Source organism: Pan paniscus, chromosome 8 (assembly GCF_029289425.2).
Source record: "Pan paniscus chromosome 8, NHGRI_mPanPan1-v2.0_pri, whole genome shotgun sequence".
Taxonomy (NCBI): domain Eukaryota; kingdom Metazoa; phylum Chordata; class Mammalia; order Primates; family Hominidae; genus Pan; species Pan paniscus.
Genome location: NC_073257.2, coordinates 121745202 through 121768148, shown reverse-complemented (window position 1 = coordinate 121768148; position 22947 = coordinate 121745202). Strand labels below are relative to the sequence as shown.

Here is a 22947-nt window from a genome sequence, read left to right as displayed (position 1 = left end):
GGCGGGCACTGGGAGCATGTTATCACCTTACCTGGTGTGTGATATGTGGGAGTCTCCCAGTTCCCAGACTTCACCAAATCACTGCCCAAATTCTCATCAAGTGACCAGTAGTGGGGAAGTGACTGAACGCTGAGGAGACAATCTTTGTGGTGACACCATGTGTGTACGTGGCAATGATCCCCAAGATATTTTTACAAGGGGTCAAGTGAAAAATCATACTTTTTTCCCTTCTGTCTCACCCTTGTCTTATGTTTTTCATACACAAAAACTTACACTTCTCCCTCTCTGTAGCCTTCCAGGATTAAGGGAGGTTCAGATTTTCTAAGTCCTGTCAATCCACTTTAAAGCAGCTGCTTAATAAAGACCCTGCTATCATGATGTTAGAGAATTGTATCCTTCTGGTGGGATAATGAGCGTGGGCCCACTGGGAATTGTTTCTTATCGTTTCTTCCCCCTGTAGGTCTGAAGGACACACCAACTCAGGAAGACTGGCTGGTGAGTGTGCTTCCTGAAGGATCCAGGGTTGGTGTGGACCCCTTGATCATTCCTACAGGTAAGTGAGCTTGGTCCCTTTCTGCTTGGGTAAGGAAGTGACTTCTAGATTCCCCTCCATTCTCCTCATTTGCTTGTGGGGTGTGGAGCACTGTGGGGCTCAGCATGACTGATTTTATAGTAGAGGTCAGGGTGAAGAGAAGAGTTCTACTGGTGGTGAAGATGTGCTTTTACAGTTCCTCATCCTGCACACCCAGCTCTGGGCCATGGCAGGACCACCTTTCTGAAGGTTCCGGACTTTCAAGGCCCTGCTCCCTGCCCTGCTGCAATGGGCGTTCGGCTCATGGCTGGGCCACAATGTGTCTCCTCAGATTATTGGAAGAAAATGGCCAAAGTTCTGAGAAGTGCCGGCCACCACCTCATTCCTGTCAAGGAGAACCTCGTTGACAAAATCTGGACAGACCGTCCTGAGCGCCCTTGCAAGCCTCTCCTCACACTGGGCCTGGATTACACAGGTCAGAATCAATGGTTCCGCCCAGCAGGGCCCCTGCCATTGTCCCCCCACCTGTTGCTATTGTCTCCAACCTCGTCCTCCGAATCCAAGTCGAGTTGGAGCTGACAGGAGGATTTTGCCCTACTCTGCCCCAGTGGGATATTTGAAGAAGCAGGAGCTTTATTTGTTTCCACTGTTGCCACCTACTTGCCACTTAGTTTGGCTTTGGTTATTTTCGCAAAGCTCGTTTGGGTGGCTTTTTGGGTGCTGCTGAAAAGACTGAGTTTTTTTAATCCACTCAGCTGCTAACTGCCACTCGAACGTATTTGATATTGGAAATAGAGCATAGAGGTTTCTAGGTTCCATTTCCCTTCTTATTTCAGCATTTGTAGATTTACCTTCCTAGGCCTTTGTCCTCCATCTTGTACCTTCTGCTTTAGAGGCTTTGGGGTGTGGGTGTGTTTCCTTGGCCTGTGCGATAGTGATGGGTAAGCAGCATGTTCTCTGAACCATTGTGTGGATTTATGAAGCAGTGAGGGGGCAGAGAGAGAGGCCTGGAGGTGGGGCTGCAGGGGAGGGCGTCTTGCTGTAGAAACAGAGGTAGATGGGGGATGGCTGTGGAATGTAGGCAGATTGCCCAGAGGGGTCCTGGGAAGAAAGCGTGACAGCCTAGATTCTGGGCCAAGTTTTAAACAGCATTCCCCAACTGATCTTCAGTGCAGCCCTGGGTGTGGGGGCAGCCCCAGCCTACTTTCTTGTGTGACATCCTCACCAGAGGGGTATTGCGGAATGGGGAGGATGGGTCCAGTGAGTGGCCCAGGGTCAGCTAAATATTTTCCATCAGCGTGGTTTGAAGTTTTTTTCACTAGAGCAGAAGCTCTGACTTGTTGCTTATAGGAGAGGGGAGAGCAAATGTTGCTGATAAAGCTTTTGTTCAGTACACATTTGGGTGCCTACTATCTGCAGGATGCTGTGCGAGGTGCTGAGTGAATAAGACAGATGCCCACCCTGCTCACAGGTGGCTGTTCCCTGAGTTACGAATGCTGCCCTGGTAGGGTGGTTGTGGTGGCAATGGGGTGAGCTCCTCTAGCACCACGATTTCATCTTGCAGAGCAACAGAGAGGCCTTGGCAGTGTCTGAAAGGGCAAGTGTGATTTGGAAGTGGTAATCACAGTGAGTCAGACTACAGGGAATTCCTAGGTCTTAGCACTGAAAGGCAAGTCTTGCAGCCCCCAGGAACATCAAGTGGTGGGTGCTGTTTCCCTGACCCCTGAGACTGGGTGAGTTCCCTCTGCTGGGTAGTGTGTTGATATAGGTCCCTGTGTGTCCCCTGTTGCATCAGTATTTACAGTAGTGTGTTAATTGCTGGTTTAATTATCTGTCTTCCCTTCTATATTGTAAGCCCCATGAAGACTTGGACTGGGTCTGGCTCAGAGCTGTAACCACAGTGACCAGCAGAGTGCCTGGCACGTATCTATGCCTGGCAGATCTAGATGTTACACAGGCATTTGTGGGATGCGTAAATGAATGAATTTTACTGGTGAGGCAATCAAGGCTCACGACAGTCAAGTGGCTTGGACACCTCTTGTATAGGGCTTGAATCCAGGCCTCCTGCCTGTTTAAGTAGCGTGCTCCTGTAAGAAATGGTGCTGATTAAAGATGTTTAGGGTAGGTTCTTTCACTGGGTTCCTACTGCTTTCTGGGACCAGGGCTGGAGTTAAAGCACATTTGTTTCTTGCAGGCATCCCCTGGAAGGACAAGGTTGCAGACCTTCGGTTGAAAATGGCTGAGAGGAACGTCATGTGGTTTGTGGTCACTGCCTTGGATGAGATTGCGTGTGAGTGCTCTGGTTTCGCTGTTTGGGCATGTTACCCGATCTCTCCTTTGGGTCTCTGGGTATCTGTGTTTTCATGCCATTCAACTTTCTGAGTGGCCAGGGAATAAGAAGAAGACTACGTCACCAAATGGGTATAGGAGATGCCAACTAGGATGAAGGAGAAAGAATTACAGGGAGCTGGGGAGGGGAGTGAGGCTTGTCCAGAGCAGTATTACAGCTGGGTGATGCCCACCTCTGGCCAGTCCCTCAGGACCATGGCACCTCTGAGGAAGGGCATTTCCTACAAATATTTTATGTCTGTCAGCCTCTGTAGGTGTAGAAGTGGGCTCATAGGAGAGGCCTTCTTTCTTTACACTTGTCCTGTGGTTTCCTAAGGTCTTTATAGTGAGAATGTTCTGGGAGCATTTCTACCTCAGAAAACTAGGAACTAAAAGTTCCTCCCCAAGCCCTTTGATGTAATAGTAGTTTCTCAGTCTTTGGACCTTAACCCACCTTCATGCAGTTGTTCAGCACCTTCTTTCATCTAAAACCTGACGGAATCTGGTTGAACCTTCCTGTCCTGTCTTTCTGAGTGGATTTGACCCAGGGCAACTGAGAAGAGGCACTGCTTTATCTTTTTGCCTTCTCACTAGAGAATGAGACCCTACTGCAGTGTCCTCTCTCTTCAGTCCCTGCATCTTCCATCCCCAAAACATTGTCAAGTGTGTCAGTGACTTACATCCCTAATTAACTTAATGATCTCAACATCAGAGAAAAACACCTGTAAAACTTTTCTCTCTCCCTGATTGTAACAAAAACACAATCCCATGATAGAAAACTTGGAAAATGCAGAGGAAGTAAAAAGAAGAAAAAAAATCACGTATAAATTCTGTTACTTAGAGATAATCAGTGTCAATATTCTATGCATATATCATTTTATAGCCTGATTTTTTCACTGTATCAGTACACTATAAGCATATACAAGCATAATTTTAAGTGAGTATTAAATACTCCATCATGTGGTTATACCATAATTTATTTAACTGTTTCCCTAAGGATGACCTTTGGGTTATTTGCAGTAATCCTGTAATTTATTATGATGCTACCATCAAAATCTTGGTTCATGAATCCATGTCTTAGTGTTTGATAATTTTCTTCCTATTTCTGGTTGGCTTTTAGGGCTTTTGACTCATCTTGCCCTTTGTCTGCCAGAAAGTTTGCACCTTTGTATTTGAATTTGTCTGTCTTGCCACACCTGAACACCAGGTACTGTCATTTTTAAAGAAGTGCTAGTATGATAGGTAAAAAATGGTGCCTCATCACTTTGAGAAGCCATTATTTTAAAATAGAGGTTATACTTTTAATGCCCAGGCGTTTTTTTGCTCTGATCCTCATGAGAACAAGTGACGGAAGCTGGAAGTCCTGGGACCAGAACTGTGCTCTCTCCTGGTCTGTCTAGTTCTCAGACGTTCAGCAACATCACTGTTACTGGCTGTCCGCAGGTCCCCCACCCAGTCGTGGTGCCAGAGCAGACCCATGGGTGGGCTGCAGGCTCTGATTTCATTGGTGAGCTGCAGCCTTGCTGACTCACTGCTTTTCTTTCCACCTCTGACAGGAAGCTCCGTCTCCTTGGGGCTCACTGACCCTTACAGAGGAGGCTTGCCTGGCTTCCCTTGTGGGAGGGTCTCAGTTTTTCTACCCTAGGTCATCTGCCTCAGAAGGGAGAGAGTGCTTGTCTCCTTCCTTTTTATTTGGGAGCGCCAGAGGTTTGTCGGCTTCAAGGCCAGGCCTGGCAGGTCACCACTAGGCGGATCATTTCAACTCCTTGTGGGGCAGTTCTCAGGATTTCAACTAATAGCTTTTATTCCCTTCTCCGGGCAGTGATGTGGAAGCCTGAGAAACAACAGCTCTGGTGCCATCACGTGGTGGACATGAGCAATTGCAGCTCCGAGGTGGAACCAGACGGGAGTCAGGCTTCCAGCCTTTCTGTGCGATTCCACTGAATCCTTGCGCAGCAGCTGGACTCCAAGCTGAAGCTCTTCCCTCCCGCTACAAGCGACCCCTTAACATCTTAAGTCAGACAGGTGACAGGGATTTTGATTTCTTTTCTAGGGCTATTTAATCTCCGAGGATCAGATGTGGAGCACAATCCAGTATTTTTCTCCTACGCAATCATAGGACTAGAGACGATCATGTGAGTGTTTGCCCTGCATCTGGAACTCCCTTCCAGAGCTCCTCAGAGCCCTAGTGTGCCCTTTCTGGTCCTGGCCCACCCATCACTGCCTGATATTTCACTGATGTGCTTCTTTTTTCTTGCCCTTTTAACATTTTCCCTTCTTGTTTTCCTTAGCAGTAGGTGTTTATTTATATCCTGCCTCTCTTTGAGCCCCCAAAATGGTTTGAAACGCATGAAAGTGTCTATAATTCGGGCCACCCATTTGATGTCAAGTTTTCTAGCAGCCAGTGTTAAGGGGTATATATGCTCAATTATACAATTCTGGGTCCACAATGCAAATAAACCCAGTCATTTTGAAGGTCAAAAATAATATGGGAAAACCCCTCCAACTACGCTTTGTTGAATTGTCAGTTTATTTTTTCAAAGCATTTCGTGTGGCCTTCTTTTCATTACTGTTCTATTTCAATAGCTTTTTGCATTAAGACAACACATTTATTAAGTGCTGGTGATGTGCTAAGTAAGGGTCTCTGTTAGGTGCTAGGGTGACTGAAACAGGACGGGGTCCTTGGCTGGAGTTGGGGAGATGAGCATGTCCTCTTTCTAAAGTATTTGGGCACATAAGTGGGCACCAGTCTGCTTGTGGGACAGATACAGGTGTTATGAGAGGGGTCTGACCTAGACTTGGAGATCAGAGGAGACTCTTGGGGAAAGTAATATTTTGAAGCAGAGAGTAAGGATAAATGTGGGTGAGTTAGGTGAATGGCAGGGTGAGGAGGGGCGGGGAACCATGATCCAAGCAGAGGGAACAGCATTTTCAGAGACTCTGGACAGTAGAGAGCACAGTGCATGTGGAGGACCTGAAGTGGTTCAGTGAGGTCAGAACATAGTGAGGCCAGAATGTGAGCAGGGGCCACAGAAAGGAGAGGCCTTGTGGGCCACATTCAGGAGCTTGGGTTCTTTTTCTGAACAAGAATAGTGGGAAGCTATTGAACGAATTTTTCAGAGGGAACCACATGTTAGATGTACAAGTTGTAAAGAATATTATGACTGAAACATTGGTAGATGGGGAAAGACTTAGAGGCTGTGGCACTAACCCAAGTGAGAGATGGTGGGACCTGAACCTGAGTGGTGACTGGGCGAGGCTGTAGATGAGCTGGACAGATTAGATGGAGATTTAGGCTGTGGGTCCCAAGGTCTTAATGAAGGACGGGAAGAGGGTCATCAGTGAAGGAGGACACTGCCCAGATTTCTGGCTTGGCAGATTGGGTGGATGGGGGCAGGGAATGCACCTTGGAGGGCAGGATTTGGGAAAGGAGTGGGGAGGAGAGAAAAGGGGCTTGGTTTTGGTTGCCAGGAAACAGAGCCTGATGTGTATGTGTGTCTGTGTTGCCACCTCTCACTCATGTTCCCTCCTTTTTCTGCCACCCACCTCTCCTCCATCTGCAGGCTCTTCATTGATGGTGACCGCATAGACGCCCCCAGTGTGAAGGAGCACCTGCTTCTTGACTTGGGTCTGGAGGCCGAATACAGGATCCAGGTGCATCCCTACAAGTCCATCCTGAGCGAGCTCAAGGCCCTGTGTGCTGACCTCTCCCCAAGGGAGAAGGTGTGGGTCAGTGACAAGGCCAGCTATGCTGTGAGCGAGACCATCCCCAAGGTTGGTGACCCCACTTTGGCCCATCTAAACTCTGCCACCCCCTTCCCAGTTCTGGTATTGTCTTTGGAGCACAGGCAGATTTCTGAGGCTGCCTGTTGGATCAGAACTGTGGTCTCCATGGATGAGGCCTTAGAGCTGGAGCCATAGCAAGAGCCTGAGGGCCCTTATTGCTTGTTGAGTCTTGTGTTTTCCAGAGTGTGGCATGAGAGATTATTTTAGGTGGTACACATTATTATTTAGGTTTACTTAAATATATCTGTTTTAACAGCATTTAGCATATAATAGAAAAAACATAACTAGCATGAGTTCATGATATAATTATTTAAAATAAAGTTGAATTTAATAAAGCTGATTTAAAGATGGTCTAAAGTAAAGTACTAAGTGAATAAGGGTACAGCAGTTAAGAAGCTAGGGTAAAAGCTGTGCAGGTGGTATAAGAATGCTTGAAGCTTGGGAAATGCTTCTCTACACCCTCCTTCTGCCGCACCACATTTTATAGCTAAGGACACTTGAGGCTCAGAGAGGATTGGGGAGTTGGGGATTTGGGGATTTGTCAAATTCAAGTGATAGTGATAGCCTTGCCCTTTACTGAGCCCTTGCTGGGCAGTGCTAAGCAGCTGACACTTGTTGCCTCATTTTCATTAGGGTCTGGGATGGGACTGGAATCCAGGCCTCTTTAGAGGTAGGCTTTTCTACTGTCCTGCCCTGGGCTTCTGGCTGCCAAGTGGCCTTTGGCAAGCCCAGTGATGTCCTTTCTTCTCCACTGAGCAGTGGGGCATCCTGGGAAGAATCCAGGCCTGGCTCTCTAGATCTGTCTTGCCATTGTACCCCTGCCATCATCACACACAGTGTGACTCCTCCTCTCTCTCTCCTCTCTCTCTGGAGAGAAAGAGAAAAGGAGATAAGATCACGAAAGCAATTTTAGAAGCTTTGTGCGAGTGCCAGGTGTGCTGAGGCCCCTCTGCTGGATTCTAACTTGTTCTCAAATTGGAAAGGGTCTTCTCCAGCCCTTCAGGATCAGATTATTATCAGTAGCTGAGATATGACCACTGGGCGGAAAGGGAGGGAGCAGGAGACCTCACTCATCAGGTCATGTGCATGGCCAGACAGGGAGAAAAAGCCCCCTTTGTACAGCAAGAGAAGGGTGATTTCGGTCAAGCTTTCAGTGTTAGTGAACTCTAACCACAACCACAGTGGCTTGGAAAGCAATGTCTTGCTGACGGCAGGCAGCCAGCAGTCTCAAAGAGCTAAGGGAGTGAGGGATGGAAGAGAGACACCTTGTTTGATGTACTTACTCTTTTTGGTTGAGCTTAAGCTCAGGGTCATCAATCAAAAGGGACAGGTCGTTGGGGCCCCAGGGGACAGCTATATGGGTCGCCAGTGGGAGCTCTTCAAATGATTTGTCTAAAGTAAGTTTTGCTGAGCAAAAAGGTTGTTGCCTTGGTCTTGGGTGGGTGGAGCCGGTTTGATTTCCCACCCTACTGCCCTTTGCCTCTAGGACCACCGCTGCTGTATGCCTTACACCCCCATCTGCATCGCCAAAGCTGTGAAGAATTCAGCTGAGTCAGAAGGCATGAGGCGGGCTCACGTGAGTAGAGGAGCTGGTGCAGAAGATGGGATGTGAGGTGGTCAGAAGGCCCGGCTCCTTCACCTCCTCTGTGGCATTGAGCCTGGCACAAGGTTAGAATCTCTCTGAGCCTCAGCCTCCTGGCCTTCCAGGAGGAGTTATTGAGGGAATGAAATAAAATACTTGATGGATTAGATCTTTACAAAGTATAATACACAACACAAAAGGAGATATTGATGTTCACAGTGTAGATGATGGTGATGACGTGATGCTGATGAAGAAAGATTTTGGGCCCAGAGGTGGCTTTTGATAGTGGCCTATTTTTTCCTGGCCCCTGTAGGGTTCTTAACCTTTAAGTTAACCTTTTGGAGGAGCTCCCTGTGCTCTGAGGTGGGGCCCTTCCTGATTGTACCTGAACTACTGAATAGCAGAGGAGCCTTTCCCTGATAATGGGAGTTGCTGCACGCGCCGGCTTCCCAGAAATGTCCACATGTAAAGCTCTGGTTGCTGATGATGTGTGGCCCTGCAGGTACAGCCTTCTCAGTATTGCATTAGGGCTAGGCTCTGAATCTGGTCATGTGATTTTCAGTGATAACTTAAAAAATGTCTCCATTGTTTGCACAGATTAAAGATGCTGTTGCCCTCTGTGAACTCTTTAACTGGCTGGAGAAAGAGGTTGGTTCTTAGTGTTTGTTTAATATGTGGATATACATTATTCAGACCTACCTATATGTGATTCTAACTCTAGCATCTCCCATGCTCTGCTGACCATGAGATCTGAGATCTTCATCAAATTTTTGGGCTCTATTTTAATAATTCTCTCTGGAAATTTGGTGTGTGTAGATTTCAAAATTCCTTAATTATGAAAATAGTAACAAGAATGAAGAAAGAAGTTCCATAATAGAGTGGATGCTTTTTGGGTTAGGGAATCATAACTAAGTGGAATTTCATTATAAGGAAAAATGAGTCTTATAATATTATTATAGGCAAGCTGATTGTATTAGGAGAAAAAGATCTTTGTGTACATTTTGAACTTCAGTTTAAGCCTTGAGCCTTTTTATATTAAATTGACTCTTGGCCATTAATTTCTTGCTCTAGTTGACAAGAGGGTGGTTTCTCTGTGGTGTTATTAAACAATATCATGTTCCCTTTAAGTATTGTATAAACAACTCTTTAATTGGGAAAAGAAAATATTGTCTTTATTCCCACTAGTGTAACTTTTTTCTTCATGTTTCCTTCTGGTGATTGTTCATCTATGTAAATTATTATTATTATTTTATTTTATTTTATTTTTTGAGACGGAGTCTCACTCTGTCACCCAGGCTGGAGTGCAGTGGTGTGATCTCGGCTCACTGCAACCTCTGCTGCCCAGGTTCAAGAGATTCTCCTGCCTTAGCCTCCCAAGTAGCTGGGATTATAGGCGCCTGCCACTGCGCCTGGCTAATTTTCGTAGTTGTAGTAGAGATGGGGTTTCACCATCTTGGCCAGGCTGGTCTTGAACTCCTGACCTTGTGATCCACCCACCTCGGCCTCCCAAAGTGCTGGGATTACAGGCATGAGCCACCATGCCTGGACTTTATGTAAATTATTATTATTATATTTTTATTATTTTTTTTTATTTTTGAGATGGAGTCTTGCTCGATCGCCCAGGCTGGAGTGCAGTGGAGCGATCTCGGCTCACTGCAAGCTCCGCCTCCTGGGTTCACGCCATTCTCCTGCCTCAGCCTCCCGACTAGCTGGGACTACAGGCGCCCGCCACCATGCCTGGCTAATTTTTTGTATTTTTAGTAGAGATGGGGTTTCACTGTGTTAGCCAGGATGGTCTCGATCTCCTGACCTTGTGATCCGCCCGCCTCGGCCTCCCAAAGTGCTGGGATTACAGGCGTGAGCCACCGTGCCTGGCCATAAATTATTTTTAAAAATATAAATTATTTTTACATGTCTCTTAGTGTGCAGATAAATTTTTTTTCTTATTTTGAGATGGGGTCTCATCTGTTGCACAGGCTGGAGAGTAGTGGTGTGATCACAGCTCACTGCAGCCTCAGCCTCCCCAAGCTCAGGTGATCCTCCCACCTCAGCCTCCCGATTAGTTGGGACTACAGCCCAGCTGATTTTTTCTGATTTTTTTGTAGAGATAAGGTTTTGCCATGTTGCCCAGGCTGATCTGAAACTCCTGGGCTCAAGCGATCCACCTATCTTGGCCTCCCAAAGTGCTAGGATTATAGGTGTGAGCCATCACACCTGGCTTAGATATGATTTTGTGTTTTATTTTATTCTCTTAGAATCATAGTGTGAACATTTTCCATGTACATTGAGGCCTTAAAAAAGGATCCAAATGAAAACTGCATCTAGTGGCTCTTCTGATTTACTAACCCAGTCCTCCTATTTTTAAATGTTTGGGTTGTTTTTAATTTTTTGCTGTTATCAGTAATCCTGCAATAATCTCTCCGCATTTATCTTTTTTATTTCTCTAGAATGATTGTCTTACGATGATTTCTTAGGACGGGATGCTTTTGAATTTTTAAACTTAGATATGTTGTTTTGGGAGGTTTTAGGATAAAATACTGAAGCACAATAGTTGAGTGAAAAATTAAATGAATAGAAACTATTGGATTTTAGATAGCTTTGGTGAGAGCCTTTGGGAGTTCTCCCTTGCTAAAGATGTGTCCTGTAGATTGGTCAGTTGGGATGAAGCAATTGAGGAAAAAGTGAGCTTTTAATGTACCTCCTCTAATTTGTAAGAGGCACACATGAATTTATCTCACCAGATGATTTATAAGCAATTTTCTCATAGGTTCCCAAAGGTGGTGTGACAGAGATCTTAGCTGCTGACAAAGCTGAGGAGTTTCGCAGGTAAGGATCCATTTGGGGGGACCCAGGAGCCTCGTGCTGATTTTCTTGCTAGTTGAATGAGGCTGAAAGGGCCCTGAATCTTAGCACAGTAAAAACCTTTAAGCCACTCTGCTTTCTGTCTTTCTGTTACAGGCAACAGGCAGACTTTGTGGACCTGAGCTTCCCAACAATTTCCAGTACGGGACCCAACGGCGCCATCATTCACTACGCGTAAGGCATGCGGAGGAGCATGCTGCCTGGCCTTGCTGCTTCTGCACAGGAGCCTGAGCAGGGGAGAGACATTATTTTACCAGAGGCCTCTGTGCCCACCTTCATCTGTCTGTTGAGACTGTAAAATGAAGGGAAATAAGACTTCTAAGGTTTTATTTTCTCCCAATCCCCAAGCCTCTGCCTTTTGGGAGCCTCTTCTTAGGCTCAGTATGGCACTGGCATTCTCTGCAGGGTAGTCAGATGGGTGTCCCTCTTTCCTTTTTGAAGCTGCAGGAACTGTATGCATAGCCCTTGCATCTTGATGACTAAGTTTTTTTTTTTGGAGACAAGGTCTTGCTCTGCTGCCCAGGCTGGAGCACAGTGGTGCCATCACAACTCACTGCAACTTTGAACTCCTAGACTCAAGCAATCCTCCTGCCTCAGCCTCCTGAGTAGCTGGGACTATAGGCATGTGCTACCACTCCTGGCTAATTTTTAGATTTTTTTGTAGAGATGAGGATCTTGATGTGTTGCCCAGGCTTGTCTCGAATTTCTGGACTCAAGCAGTCCTCCTGCCTCAGCCTCCTAAAGTGCTGGAATTACAGGTGTGAGCCACTGTGCTTGGCCCATGACTGGAATTTTTGAGTAGTTTTCTTTCTTGGTAACAGCAGCTGTTTTGTACTAGTCCATACATCTTGTGAGCTCCATCAGTTCCATACCAAAAAAAAACTTAGTAGTAGGTTGTGAGGCAACCTGTTTTGGGTGGAGAGATAATCAGTACCCTCTCTTCCTGTCCCCCTGAGCCTGAAGCCTGGCATCCCAGTATGTGGTATTTTTACCACGTGGTCTACAAGAACCCATGGACCCACAGGGCCGAGCCTCCCTTCCTTGTGAGACAGAGGGGCACTGATATGTCTAGGACTGACAGATCTTCCTGTGGAGATGGGGGGAAATGTCATTAGGTGTGGCCATTGGGCTTCAGCCTCAGCTCTGCCTGGTTCAAACCGCTTTGCTTTGCACTGGGTATTTTGAGTTCTGTGCATCCCCATCTGTTACGTGCACAGCCAACAAAAGAACACTGTGCTTGGGCACACATTTTTTTCCCCCTTTTAATAATTGTTTTTAGAGTTTTTAGTCTTGGGGCAGATTTTGAAGCTGTGTGTGGGAGACAGTCACAGATGGGACAGTACAGTTTCCTCACTTAATGCTTCTGTTCCAGCATAAAAATATCAGAGGGACTTCAGTTTTTGTTTAACTCAGGATGAATTTCCTGGCTGGATACTATCCTAGAATTTTCCGTATAATTAAAACATTAAACAGTTTCATGCCAGTGGAAGAAATTTGCCTCTGCGTTGGCATTTCTTCATTGTGGGTGGTTGGAAGCCTGTTTAGAGGCGGGGTTCTGGAGGCACTGGTTGTCTTTTTTAGTTGTTCAGCTTGTGTGTGGACTGGTGCCCTTATTGCTGAAGAGGGGGTGGTACCTGGAAATGGAGGACAACCTCACTTCAGCTGCAGGGCAGAGACTTGGAGTGCTCTCATCCCTTTGGGTGTTTCCCAGTGCAGTGATATTGTTTTGAAAACGGTGTAGGGAAAGAGATCACTTTTTGAAAATACCTCATGTTTGTTTGAAGCAGAAGAATATCGTGATCCATTCCTTTTCCCAGCAAAATTCCTTTAGTTTTTCGCCCAAGTTGAGACATCCACTCCTGCCTGTCTAGCAGTCTGGGGAGCAAGTGGGGAGGTACCTGCTGGGGTCAGGGCTGAAGGAGGGGCCTGGAGGCTGAGGCAGGGGCCTGGGGCTCCCAGAGACAAGCAAGGCTGCAGTGACTCCAGGCTGCTCCTGTCCCAGTTCCCAGGACTCTAGCTAGGTCCTGTTGCATCTAATCATTCTCATTTTTTTAGCTTTTAGAATTATCTCTTGAACACCTGTTTTGTTTCAGACACAAACAGAGGTAGACATAAAGAAATGTGTTACTTTTCCTTTGTTGAGCTCTTTATCTCAGCTAGGGAGATAGGTTGATTGGATCTTTGAAAAGTAGAAGTTTAATATTAGTTGAAATAATTCATTATTGCATAACTTTCTATTTTGATATAATTTCAGGCTTATGTAAGTTGCAAGAATAGTACAAAGAGCTCTTGTGTGTCCTCCTCCCAGATTCACTAAGTGTTTACATTTGTGGAATAATTAATTTTTAATTAACTTTGTTAGGCCAGTCCCTGAGACGAATAGGACCTTGTCCCTGGATGAGGTGTACCTTATTGACTCGGGTGCTCAATACAAGTAAGTAAACCAGGACTGCTGTGGAACTTGACTATGGATTCGAGGCAGTGGAGAAGGTGGACAGCTGAGCTCCAGCTGAGAGCACTCAGCTGGTCATCGCCCTCTGTGCTGGCCACTAATGGAATCGTTCCTGTGTCTTGTCGTTTTTTTCACCCCTATTTGAAATAGCCCAATTGTGACTCTGTTCTCACAAAAGACTGTTTGATAGAAATGTTACAGTCCTTGGCTGGAAGTTTTAAAAATATAAGTAAACAACTGTGAAGTAAAGCAAGCTTTTGGAACCGTTGAAAGTTTTCCACCCCAGCCCATGAACCGCCTGCCGGTTCCCTGTACTCTCAGCTGCCCCAGGGCCTTATGAAGTAAGGGATTAATTTTGAATGAATAAATGAGAAATGAGGGCTGCCCCCACATTTCTGAATTTCTTTCTCCATGTTTTGCTGCTTTCACGGCTATCATCTCTGGAACAAAGTTTCTCAGAGAAGAACCCAAGATTTGGTTGGGTCTGGGTACGGAACCCAAAAGAAGGAGTAAGAATAGACCCTGTCTGCATTAAGAGGGCACGAGCAAGGCCTTTTTTTTGAGACAGAGTCTCGCTCTGTAGCCCAGGCAGGAGTGCAGTGGCGCGATCTCGGCTCACTGCAAGCTCTGCCTCCTGGGTTGCAGCCATTCTCCTGCCTCAGCCTCCCAAGTAGCTGGGACTACAGGCGCCCGCCACCACGCCCAGCTAATTTTTTGTATTTTTAGTGGAGACGGGGTTTCACCATGTTAGCCAGGATGGTCTCGATCTCCTGACCTCGTGATCCGCCGGTCTCGGCCTCCCAAAGTGCTGGGATTACAGGCGTAAGCCACTGTGCCCAGCCGAGCAAGACCTTTTAGTGCTGCTCCATTCCCCACTGAAGTTGGGACTATGGCTAAGGGAGGACCTAATTATTGAATGAGCTCAGCCAATTACGTGGCAACCGTGCCTGGCCTTGGGACACAGGGGTGTTAATAATATCAGCCTAGAGCTAAGGATTGCTTGATAATGGTGTAAACTTTTCTTCACTTCTAAATTTTTAGCAGGATTCTAGAAGTTATCCTTTCTATGTCAGGGATATAGTCTAGTGTGTGTTAAGATATGTACTTGGATATTTTTAGGGTCTCTGTCCAGGAAACCCCCTGCTGTTCTAACAGGAGAAGTTGGGTTTTGGCCCTCTTTTGCTAGAGATGGGCTCCTGTTTTCTTTGCCTTCTTCTGTCTTGTTCATAACCCCAGTGATAGTGTCTCTCGTGAAACAGCCCTTATGCTGTAGACCAAGAATGTGTGTGTCAGGGGCTGACGTCACTCCCACTTTATTTAGCCATCCCTGCATTCACACTTTGTTTCATTTTTTAAAATAACTTCATTGGGGTAAAATTTATGTACCATGTAATTCACCCACTTAAAATATACAATTAATTTTTTTTATATATTCACAGAGTTTTGCAGCCATCAGCACAATCAATTTTAGAACATTTTCATTACCCCAAAAAGAAACCTCATACCCAATAGCAGTCACTCCCCCCTTTTCCACTACCCTGGAGAACCACTACTCTCCTTTCTGTGTCTATGGATTTGCCTATTCTGGACCCTTCATAGAAATAGAATTGTATTATGTATGGCTTTCTGTGTCTGGCTTCTGTCATTTAGCACAATGTCTTCCAGGTTCATCCATGTTGCAGCATGTATCAGTATTCCATTTCTTTTTAATTACTGAATGGTATTGCACTGTGTGGATAATCCCCCATTTTGTTTATCCATTCCTCAGTTGATGGACATTTCAGCTGTTTCCATCTTCTGGCTATTATGAATAATGTGGCTGTGAACCTTCATGTACAAGTTTTTGTGTGGATGTATGTTTTCAGTTCTCTTGGATATATAACTAGGAGTGGAATTACTGGGTCATATGGTGACTATATTTAACCTTTTAAGGAATTGCGAACTATTTGCAAAGATGGCTGTGCTATTTTACATGCCCACCAGCATTGTATGGGGCTTCTCACTTGTCCACATGCTTGCCTGTGTCATATTTGACTTAAAGCTTATTTTGACGGGAAACCAATTTGTCCTTTTTTTGGAAAGGGATGGCACCACAGATGTGACGCGGACAATGCATTTTGGGACCCCTACAGCCTACGAGAAGGTAAGGTGGAGGTAAAAAACTCAAGAGGTCCTCTCTGCTTTCTTAAGAAGAGCATTGCTTTTATGAAAAGGGATTGTATAAAGAAGTAAAAATTACATGTGGGGTAGTAAAATTGCTCCTTGCTGTGGAGTCAGGCTTATCTGCTTTACGAGGTTCATTTAACTAATTATTGGAATAAGACATTTGGAGAAATTTTTAAAGCATTCTGCTAAGGTTAGGGCAGCTCAGGTGTAAGTTTAAATATAATAGCTTTGGCCTTCTCTTGAGTCAGGAAATGCCTTTGAGGCTGGGGATGAGACAGTGAAATACATGCTTTATAAGCAGTGTCTAGATTTGATTTTGAAGGCCACCCCCTTCTTTTTTTGAGATTCTTATTTACAGGCTTAACTCTCTGGAAACTTTCTGAAATGACAGACTCTATTAAGTTTCTGGTATGATTGGCATGGAAAGGGGAAAGAGAGCTGTGAGGCAGAGAGATGTGTACCAGGGGTCTGGAGACCTGGCTTCAGAGCTTCTGTGCCATTTACTAGCTCTGTGACGTTGAACAAAGCAGTCACCATCCATAAAAATGAGGATAAAAGGACCCACCTTCCCGGGTGGCTGTGAATTCCCATGAGCCCAGCAAGTTCCTGGATCATAGTCACTGCTCAGCAAATGCTGATTGAGCACCTAAGTGAATCTGTTTGTCCAAGAAAGCTCCTTCAGGAAGATTATCCAAGGAAAAGGGTTTTATGCAATGTAGTGGGGCAGGTTTCATTGTCTTGGTCCCTTGCCTTTTCCGTTTGTATTCACCAGTGCCTTAGAAGAATTTGGACCTTGCGTCTAGGATTCTTTTGGTGTGACTCTTTTTGTGCTTTTCAAAGAGCTCAACCAGGCTGAGGAGCATGGAGTTTTAGTCCTGACTCTGCACCTTACTGGCAAGCTGCTACACTTCTGAGTAGCACTTCTCTTGTCCAGACAGTGGGGATAACCCCTGAAGATAGGATGGTGGTAGGGAGCACAGCTGTTGAAGCAAGAGTGCCTGGCTCCAAGGCCAGATGCTGCCACTTAGGCACTGTGTGATCTGGGCATGCTGCTGAATCTCTCTGTGAAGCGAGGATAACAGTAGTGCCTCCATCGTGAAGTGTGGGATCAAACATACAGTGCTTAGAATAGTGTGTGGCACAGAGGATAGCTCAGTAATGTTAGCTAGGGTCATCAGTACTTTTTATTACTTTTCCATTCTTTCTAAGGCTCACATGATGGAGTATGTCAGAGTGTTCATTATAAAGTCATGTGGGGTCATCTCTCTGACAGTGCTCTTCTACTAAATTGAATTTCAAGATTTTCTGGGAAATTGGTCCCGTGGCCAGGCTTTTTTTCCACCAGATTTTTTTCTTTTTACTTACATTTTCTCTATGATATTGCTAAAAACTTTAGCAGGCAGGATTTTTGAACTACCAGAAAACAAAAGGATTAGACATCTGTCCCCATTCTGCAACATGCCCCTGGGTTTTCTTTGCAGGAATGCTTCACATATGTCCTCAAGGGCCACATAGCTGTGAGTGCAGCCGTTTTCCCGACTGGAACCAAAGGTAGGTGGTGCATTCTGTCACATGGCAGGCTCTTTTTCTTGTTTGAGAATCAAATATGTCTATGTTTGAGTGAAAGAACGTGTCGTTCCCTCACTGTGAGGTCCCCATCCCACTTCAGGCCCAGCCAGGTGCTCATGGGGTGAGTCTCCATAACCCACTGACTGAGTCCAGAGGCCTCAGGGAGCCGGGTTAGGATTGGGCCCAGTACCCCCTGTGCACCATTCTCCTGACTACTTATGGTATTGGATGACACATGTGGATGGCTCCCAGGAGAGGACAAACCAGATGTGAAGGTCACAGGGCCTGAGTGGAAGTTGGTGCAGCCTCCTGTCTTCCCTTTAGTACTGGGCCAGTGCTTCCTTTCGGGATTCTTAGGATTTATTTTACTGGGACCCTGACTTCAGCTATGTACTACTTTGCTTGAGGCCTGGTGGGTGGAGCATTGGACTGGGCATTGACAAGACCTGGGCTGCCTTGCTTCTGGGTAGATTAGACATGTACTCATCTCCCTAGGCCTCAGTTTCCTCATCTGTCATGCCTGCCTGTCTGCTTGCAGTCTGGTTAGAGTCTCATCTTTGTAATTCTGAAACCTTAGGGTCGCAGAGCTGGCAAGGGAACGTCCATGTCTGATACGGCCTCTGGGTGCTGTAGGTGTCTATCCCCGCTCACCAGCATCCTGAATGGATGATCGCCTAGCTTCAGACTGAGCTCTGATGGTTTCTCAGGAGCTCTGATTGTTAGAAAGTTCTTCCTTGTGCTGTGCTGAAATCTGAACCCTCCAGTAACTTACCTATTGGTTTCTGTTTCACGTTCTGGAGCCACACATAATAAATTTAATCTCTAAAGCGCTGTACAAATCCAATTAAGTGGCTCTTTATGTCTTTCAGGTCACCTTCTTGACTCCTTCGCCCGTTCAGCTTTATGGGATTCAGGCCTAGATTACTTGCACGGGACTGGACATGGTGTTGGGTCTTTTTTGAATGTCCATGAGGGTCCTTGCGGCATCAGTTACAAAACATTCTCTGATGAGCCCTTGGAGGCAGGCATGATTGTCACTGATGGTAAGTGTCCCTCACATAGAGGGCATGCGTGGATCCTTGAGCCTTTTTGAAAGCTATTTGTTGTTTTGTATTTTTAAATTAGTTTAAAGTAAATTGGCAATACTTTTCCCTTCCAACAAACTTTTCTGATTATAGAACTGATACATGTTCATTTTAGAAAAAATGAGATGGGAACTGTGTAAAAAGAAAATGAAAATCATTTGCAATCTAACCACTCAGGGGAAACATGACTTAGTGTTTTACTGTATTAGCTTTTGGTCTTTCAGGTATGTAGATAGCATTTTTTTTTTAAATCATTGAGATCTTACTGGGCATCTTGTCTTATGTTCTGCTTTCTTACTTGATACATTGCCTTTTCTCAGGTCATTGCCAAGTCTTTGTAAATATATTTTAATGCCTTCATTATTGTGTCTTATGGATGTGAACCATGATTTATTTAGTGGATCCACTGTTACTTTACTCCTTACCCTGTAGCCAGTGTGCAGGGACTTCAGAGTCTAGCTTTCTGCACCTCAAGTGCCTATAAAAAAGTGGCCATATGAGAGAAGGTGGCATCTCTAGGCTCTTACACCGGATAGAGTGGGCTCTTCACCTGTTTCTTCTCCTTTGGAGTAGGGCAGTCATCCAAGGAGTGAAAGTTTCTCTCTGTAGACATCTTCATTGTGGGCTGCTTCTCATTTTTGGGATTTGGTTTGTTTTAGAGCCCGGGTACTATGAAGATGGGGCTTTTGGAATTCGCATTGAGAATGTTGTCCTTGTGGTTCCTGTGAAGACCAAGGTGAGGATTTATTAAAAAAATTTTCCTGTTTCTATTAGCAATAATCACGCCACAGATAGACCTCATTGGCTACGATACTGCCACTGCGCAAAGCTTAAAAATTTTCCTGTTTCTTAGTGTGGGAAGATGAAGACTTAATGTCTTTGGAGCCAAGAGTATGCCATTCTGGGGCCAACATGGAGCCTTCTTCTCCAGATATCAGGGACTTTCCTGGAAACCACACTCCTTCCCTGCAAAGCCAGAAAGAAAATCCTTAATGAACTGGGATCTAGAACTGGGATTCACAGACCCTCAGGCTGATGCTTGCTTCACATGATTTGGGGCTCTGAGTTTACTATAGGCGGCCTGTTGTCTCTTCTGCTAGGGGTGCCTATTCAAGGCGCTAATTTCCAGGGCCCCTCCCAGACCCTAGAATTTCCAGGGTGGGGGGCCTGGAAGCTGTAATTTTGTCACACTCCCCAGGTGACTTTTATTAGGTAAAGTTGAGGAACCCTGAGTTATCCATGGGTCAGCCTCAAAGGCAATACAAGACAGGTGTTTCACCCTCTTCCCCCATCAGTGTTACCAAGGTTGCAGGGTTTTAGGCTCTAGGCTTTACCTAAAAGACCTGTTTGTGCCTCCTCCATTGGTGGAATTGAACAATTGGAGGGAAGTAGCTTCCTGTGTCTACAAGGTGGTTAACTGCGGGGATCTGCTCTCTGCTTTGGCATGGAAGTCACTATTCTTGGAAGTGACCTCCCATCTCATTCCCAAAAGCTGCCATGAACAGAAACCCGACATGTTCTTGTGTGCTCCAGTGGATAGATGTGTTGTCGCCTGATGGGCCTGGCTGGGTCAAGGCAGACCACACAGTTGACTGTTATAAAAATGATTTTGAGGACTTACACCCCTGCATCCTGGAGAACCAAAACCAGAGATGCCCCTAAGCCCAGATACCCCCATATCCTGCCCCTGTTTCCTATCACAGTAGACATTAGCCTTGGGACCTGTTGCGGGGAGCCCCTCAGCACCCTTTGTTTGGCCTTTCCTGATGGCACAGGCCATTGTTTGCCCAGTAGAGGAGCTCTTGGAAAATGGCATCAGGTTCCTTGTGTGTCTGTGAAAAGTGGTGACCAGCTCACCACTTCTTGGCTCCCAGTTACCCCTGGCTCTGAGGGATGGCATGCTGGTGGAATGACCTCATGGTGCTTCAGCATAGTAAAGAGGAGTAAAAACATCTGTTTTCTTCTTTCCCCCACAGTATAATTTTAATAACCGGGGAAGCCTGACCTTTGAACCTCTAACTTTGGTTCCAATTCAGACCAAAATGATAGATGTGGATTCTCTTACAGACAAAGAGGTAATGGGGAAGTCTTGGTGGGCAGGTATGTTACTAGGGGAGGTGGAGACTACCTTAAATAGTTCTAATCCATCCTCTAAATCCTAAATTCTCTAATCCAGTCTCACTTTGTAATTTTTAAATTTAGAGGTCTAGGCCAGTTGAGTCTGAAAGCCCTAGGTTTTCTGAGGACTCCTGAGCTTTTCCTGTATTTGTTGGGCCTCCAGGTGGAGATAGTCCTGTTTCCCGCAGCCATTCTGGGGCTGTAGGGTTTGTGGGTGGAACTCGTATGCCATTGTTTGGCTGTACTATTCCTCCATAGCTGCAGTGAGGCGTGTTTAGCAAATATGAGCCTATGTGTGTCCCTACAAAAAGCCAGATGGATGGTGGGGCCTCTTGGCCACTGTACATACCAGATTGTTTTCTTGTGTTACATGAAACATTAAGGAAATGGAAAGCAAAATCTATTATCGTATGTCCTGTTTTCACACAGACAAGGAGAAAGATAGTACCAGCCCTTCTCGGTTACTACTGTGGTCACTCTGGGGCAGTGAAACCCTTCACAAAGCCTGGGGCACAACAGTGCTTACTTTGCCCAGCTCAGAGGGTTATGGGTCTTAACTCCTTCAGACCCTGGACTGGTAAGGCCAGGTCAGATGGCAGTCCTGGGGACATGAGAAAGGCCTGAAGAATCACACAGATGTTCAAGGTCAGAGCAGAAACAAGGGTCAGAAATGGGGTAGGAACTGTTAGCACTAGACAGACAAAACAGTTCCCAAACCAGGAAGCTGGAAGCCAGGAGGACACAAATTCCAGAGCAAGGCAGGGGTCAGAAGTTCCAGTGAAAAGCAAATGACTGGTGGGAGCCGAAGGCAGGGTAAGCACGGTGGGTTACTCTCAGAATAAGAATATTTTGTTATCTGAGGCAGCCAATGGCCTTTGAGTGCCTCTCAAGGCAGGAACATTTCCTCACTGGCGCCCACTTGGGCCTCGTTCTTGACACTGTAAAGGAAAGGGTCTTTGGGGGTTAAGGACCTTCCCTTCCACAGGAGCTGTGGAATGGGATTCTCCCAGCTAGAAGCCTCTTCTGCCTGTTCCAGTTCACAGGTGGGTGATGAGAAAGTCCATCCACTTCCTGCTTAGCTTTCCTCTGTGCTTGAGCGCCTCTGCTTAACCATCCGTGTCCTTGGTTCAGCTAAACATTCCCACTCACAGGACCCACATGGGCCTTGCTGATACCGGGTGGGTTATGCAGCTTGTAGATGGATATGGAAAAGGAAACTCAGCCTATCAGCACAATGCCTGGTGTGTCTCTTCAGCAGGAAGAGTCCTTCCAGTGTCCAGGGGCTCTTGTCCAGCCCCTGTAAGTGTTGCCTTAGCTGAGAGGAAATGAAAACACATAGGTGGGCATGGGAGCCACCCTGCTTAGAATCCCTCTGCCCCATAGGAACCAGTGTCTCTTGTAATGGCCCTTGGGCACAGCTTCCAGGGACTTAGCAAGGGGCTTTCCAGTAATAAGTCATTTCGCACTCTTGGAAGTCCAAGGCTATGGATTCCTGCCAAGTAATTCTAGGTCACGCAGTCCTTCCTGTCCACATAAAGTGTACCCATCAGGGGGCATTTCTCCCATATGACATTCCCCTTTATCCAGGGAAGTAGTATATGAGGAAGTTTAAGCCAGGCCATTTTTCCTCGAAGGAGAATCAGTCTACTCCCGTGACATTGGACATAGACCAGGGATCTGTGTTACCCAGTGTTTCATTGCTGCACCTTGCATGCCCACATGATTGAACTATTCTTTCGGCCAGTTACTCTTTGTAGGGCAGATAATGTCTTCTTAAAATATCTGGCTTTTAAAATATCTGGTCATTTGCCCTTTACTATTTAGCCTTTATTTTGAAGTCACTTTAGGGAGTTTTTGGTTTGGGTCTGCATCGTCATCACTTATCACCAGATGGCAGCAAAGGACCTTGGTCAGATATGAATATGGCCAGCTGCAGAGTGTCAGGGCCTTGTGCTGCTCCTCAGGCTCCACCGAGGCTGTCCACACTCCCACTTTTCCCTCCCTACTTCCAACCAAAAGGGCCGTGGGCATTTGGCTGTGGCCCCAGGCTTACACCAGGATGCTGCCGTTGCCTTACTGTTGAGCTGCTTTGGACAGTAGGCTGCTTTGTAGCCCTGCTGGCCTTGCTGTGGACACATAGCAGTTTGCCTGCTTTTAACATCCTCCCCTGCCCCCATCACTTCCCTGACTCCCAGAAGGGGCTAGTAGGCTCTTCTCAGTAGGGATTGGAACCCTGGCTGGGTCACAGCCAGTTGGTAACACCACCCTATCTGTCTGCCCTCAGTCCCTTGTAATTAATGGGCTTGTGTGCCCATCCTGACCCCAGCTGGGCTTTGGTACCTGGCTGGATTGTAGTCCCTGAAAGCAGTACTTCTGTAACATCGCTGCCCTCCAAAATGGCCTTTGACTCATTTATGACAAGCACAGCCATGGCACTATCAGTCTCATCAGCTTCCAGACAGCTACC

General features: G+C 46.1%; 1 protein-coding gene and 1 pseudogene across 4 annotated transcripts in view; one reads left to right on the top strand and one right to left on the bottom strand.

Moving 5' to 3' along the window:
* XPNPEP1 (X-prolyl aminopeptidase 1) overlaps nucleotides 1–22947 on the top strand; it is a 58766-nt gene that overhangs the window by 34483 nt on the left and 1336 nt on the right. For all 4 annotated transcript variants that reach the window (XM_003825561.4, XM_008950891.4, XM_034931443.4 and 1 more), the window contains 15 exons: nucleotides 461–553; nucleotides 864–1007; nucleotides 2727–2822; nucleotides 4914–4995; nucleotides 6424–6634; nucleotides 8133–8222; nucleotides 8826–8876; nucleotides 10996–11054; nucleotides 11187–11264; nucleotides 13453–13524; nucleotides 15625–15685; nucleotides 17190–17259; nucleotides 18147–18320; nucleotides 19022–19098; nucleotides 20339–20437. In XM_003825561.4, coding sequence (XP_003825609.2) covers nucleotides 461–553; nucleotides 864–1007; nucleotides 2727–2822; nucleotides 4914–4995; nucleotides 6424–6634; nucleotides 8133–8222; nucleotides 8826–8876; nucleotides 10996–11054; nucleotides 11187–11264; nucleotides 13453–13524; nucleotides 15625–15685; nucleotides 17190–17259; nucleotides 18147–18320; nucleotides 19022–19098; nucleotides 20339–20437 — 1457 coding nt within the window. The remainder of the gene's footprint in view (nucleotides 1–460; nucleotides 554–863; nucleotides 1008–2726; nucleotides 2823–4913; nucleotides 4996–6423; nucleotides 6635–8132; nucleotides 8223–8825; nucleotides 8877–10995; nucleotides 11055–11186; nucleotides 11265–13452; nucleotides 13525–15624; nucleotides 15686–17189; nucleotides 17260–18146; nucleotides 18321–19021; nucleotides 19099–20338; nucleotides 20438–22947) is intronic.
* On the bottom strand, nucleotides 19125–19193 carry LOC112441126 (U4 spliceosomal RNA; annotated as a pseudogene).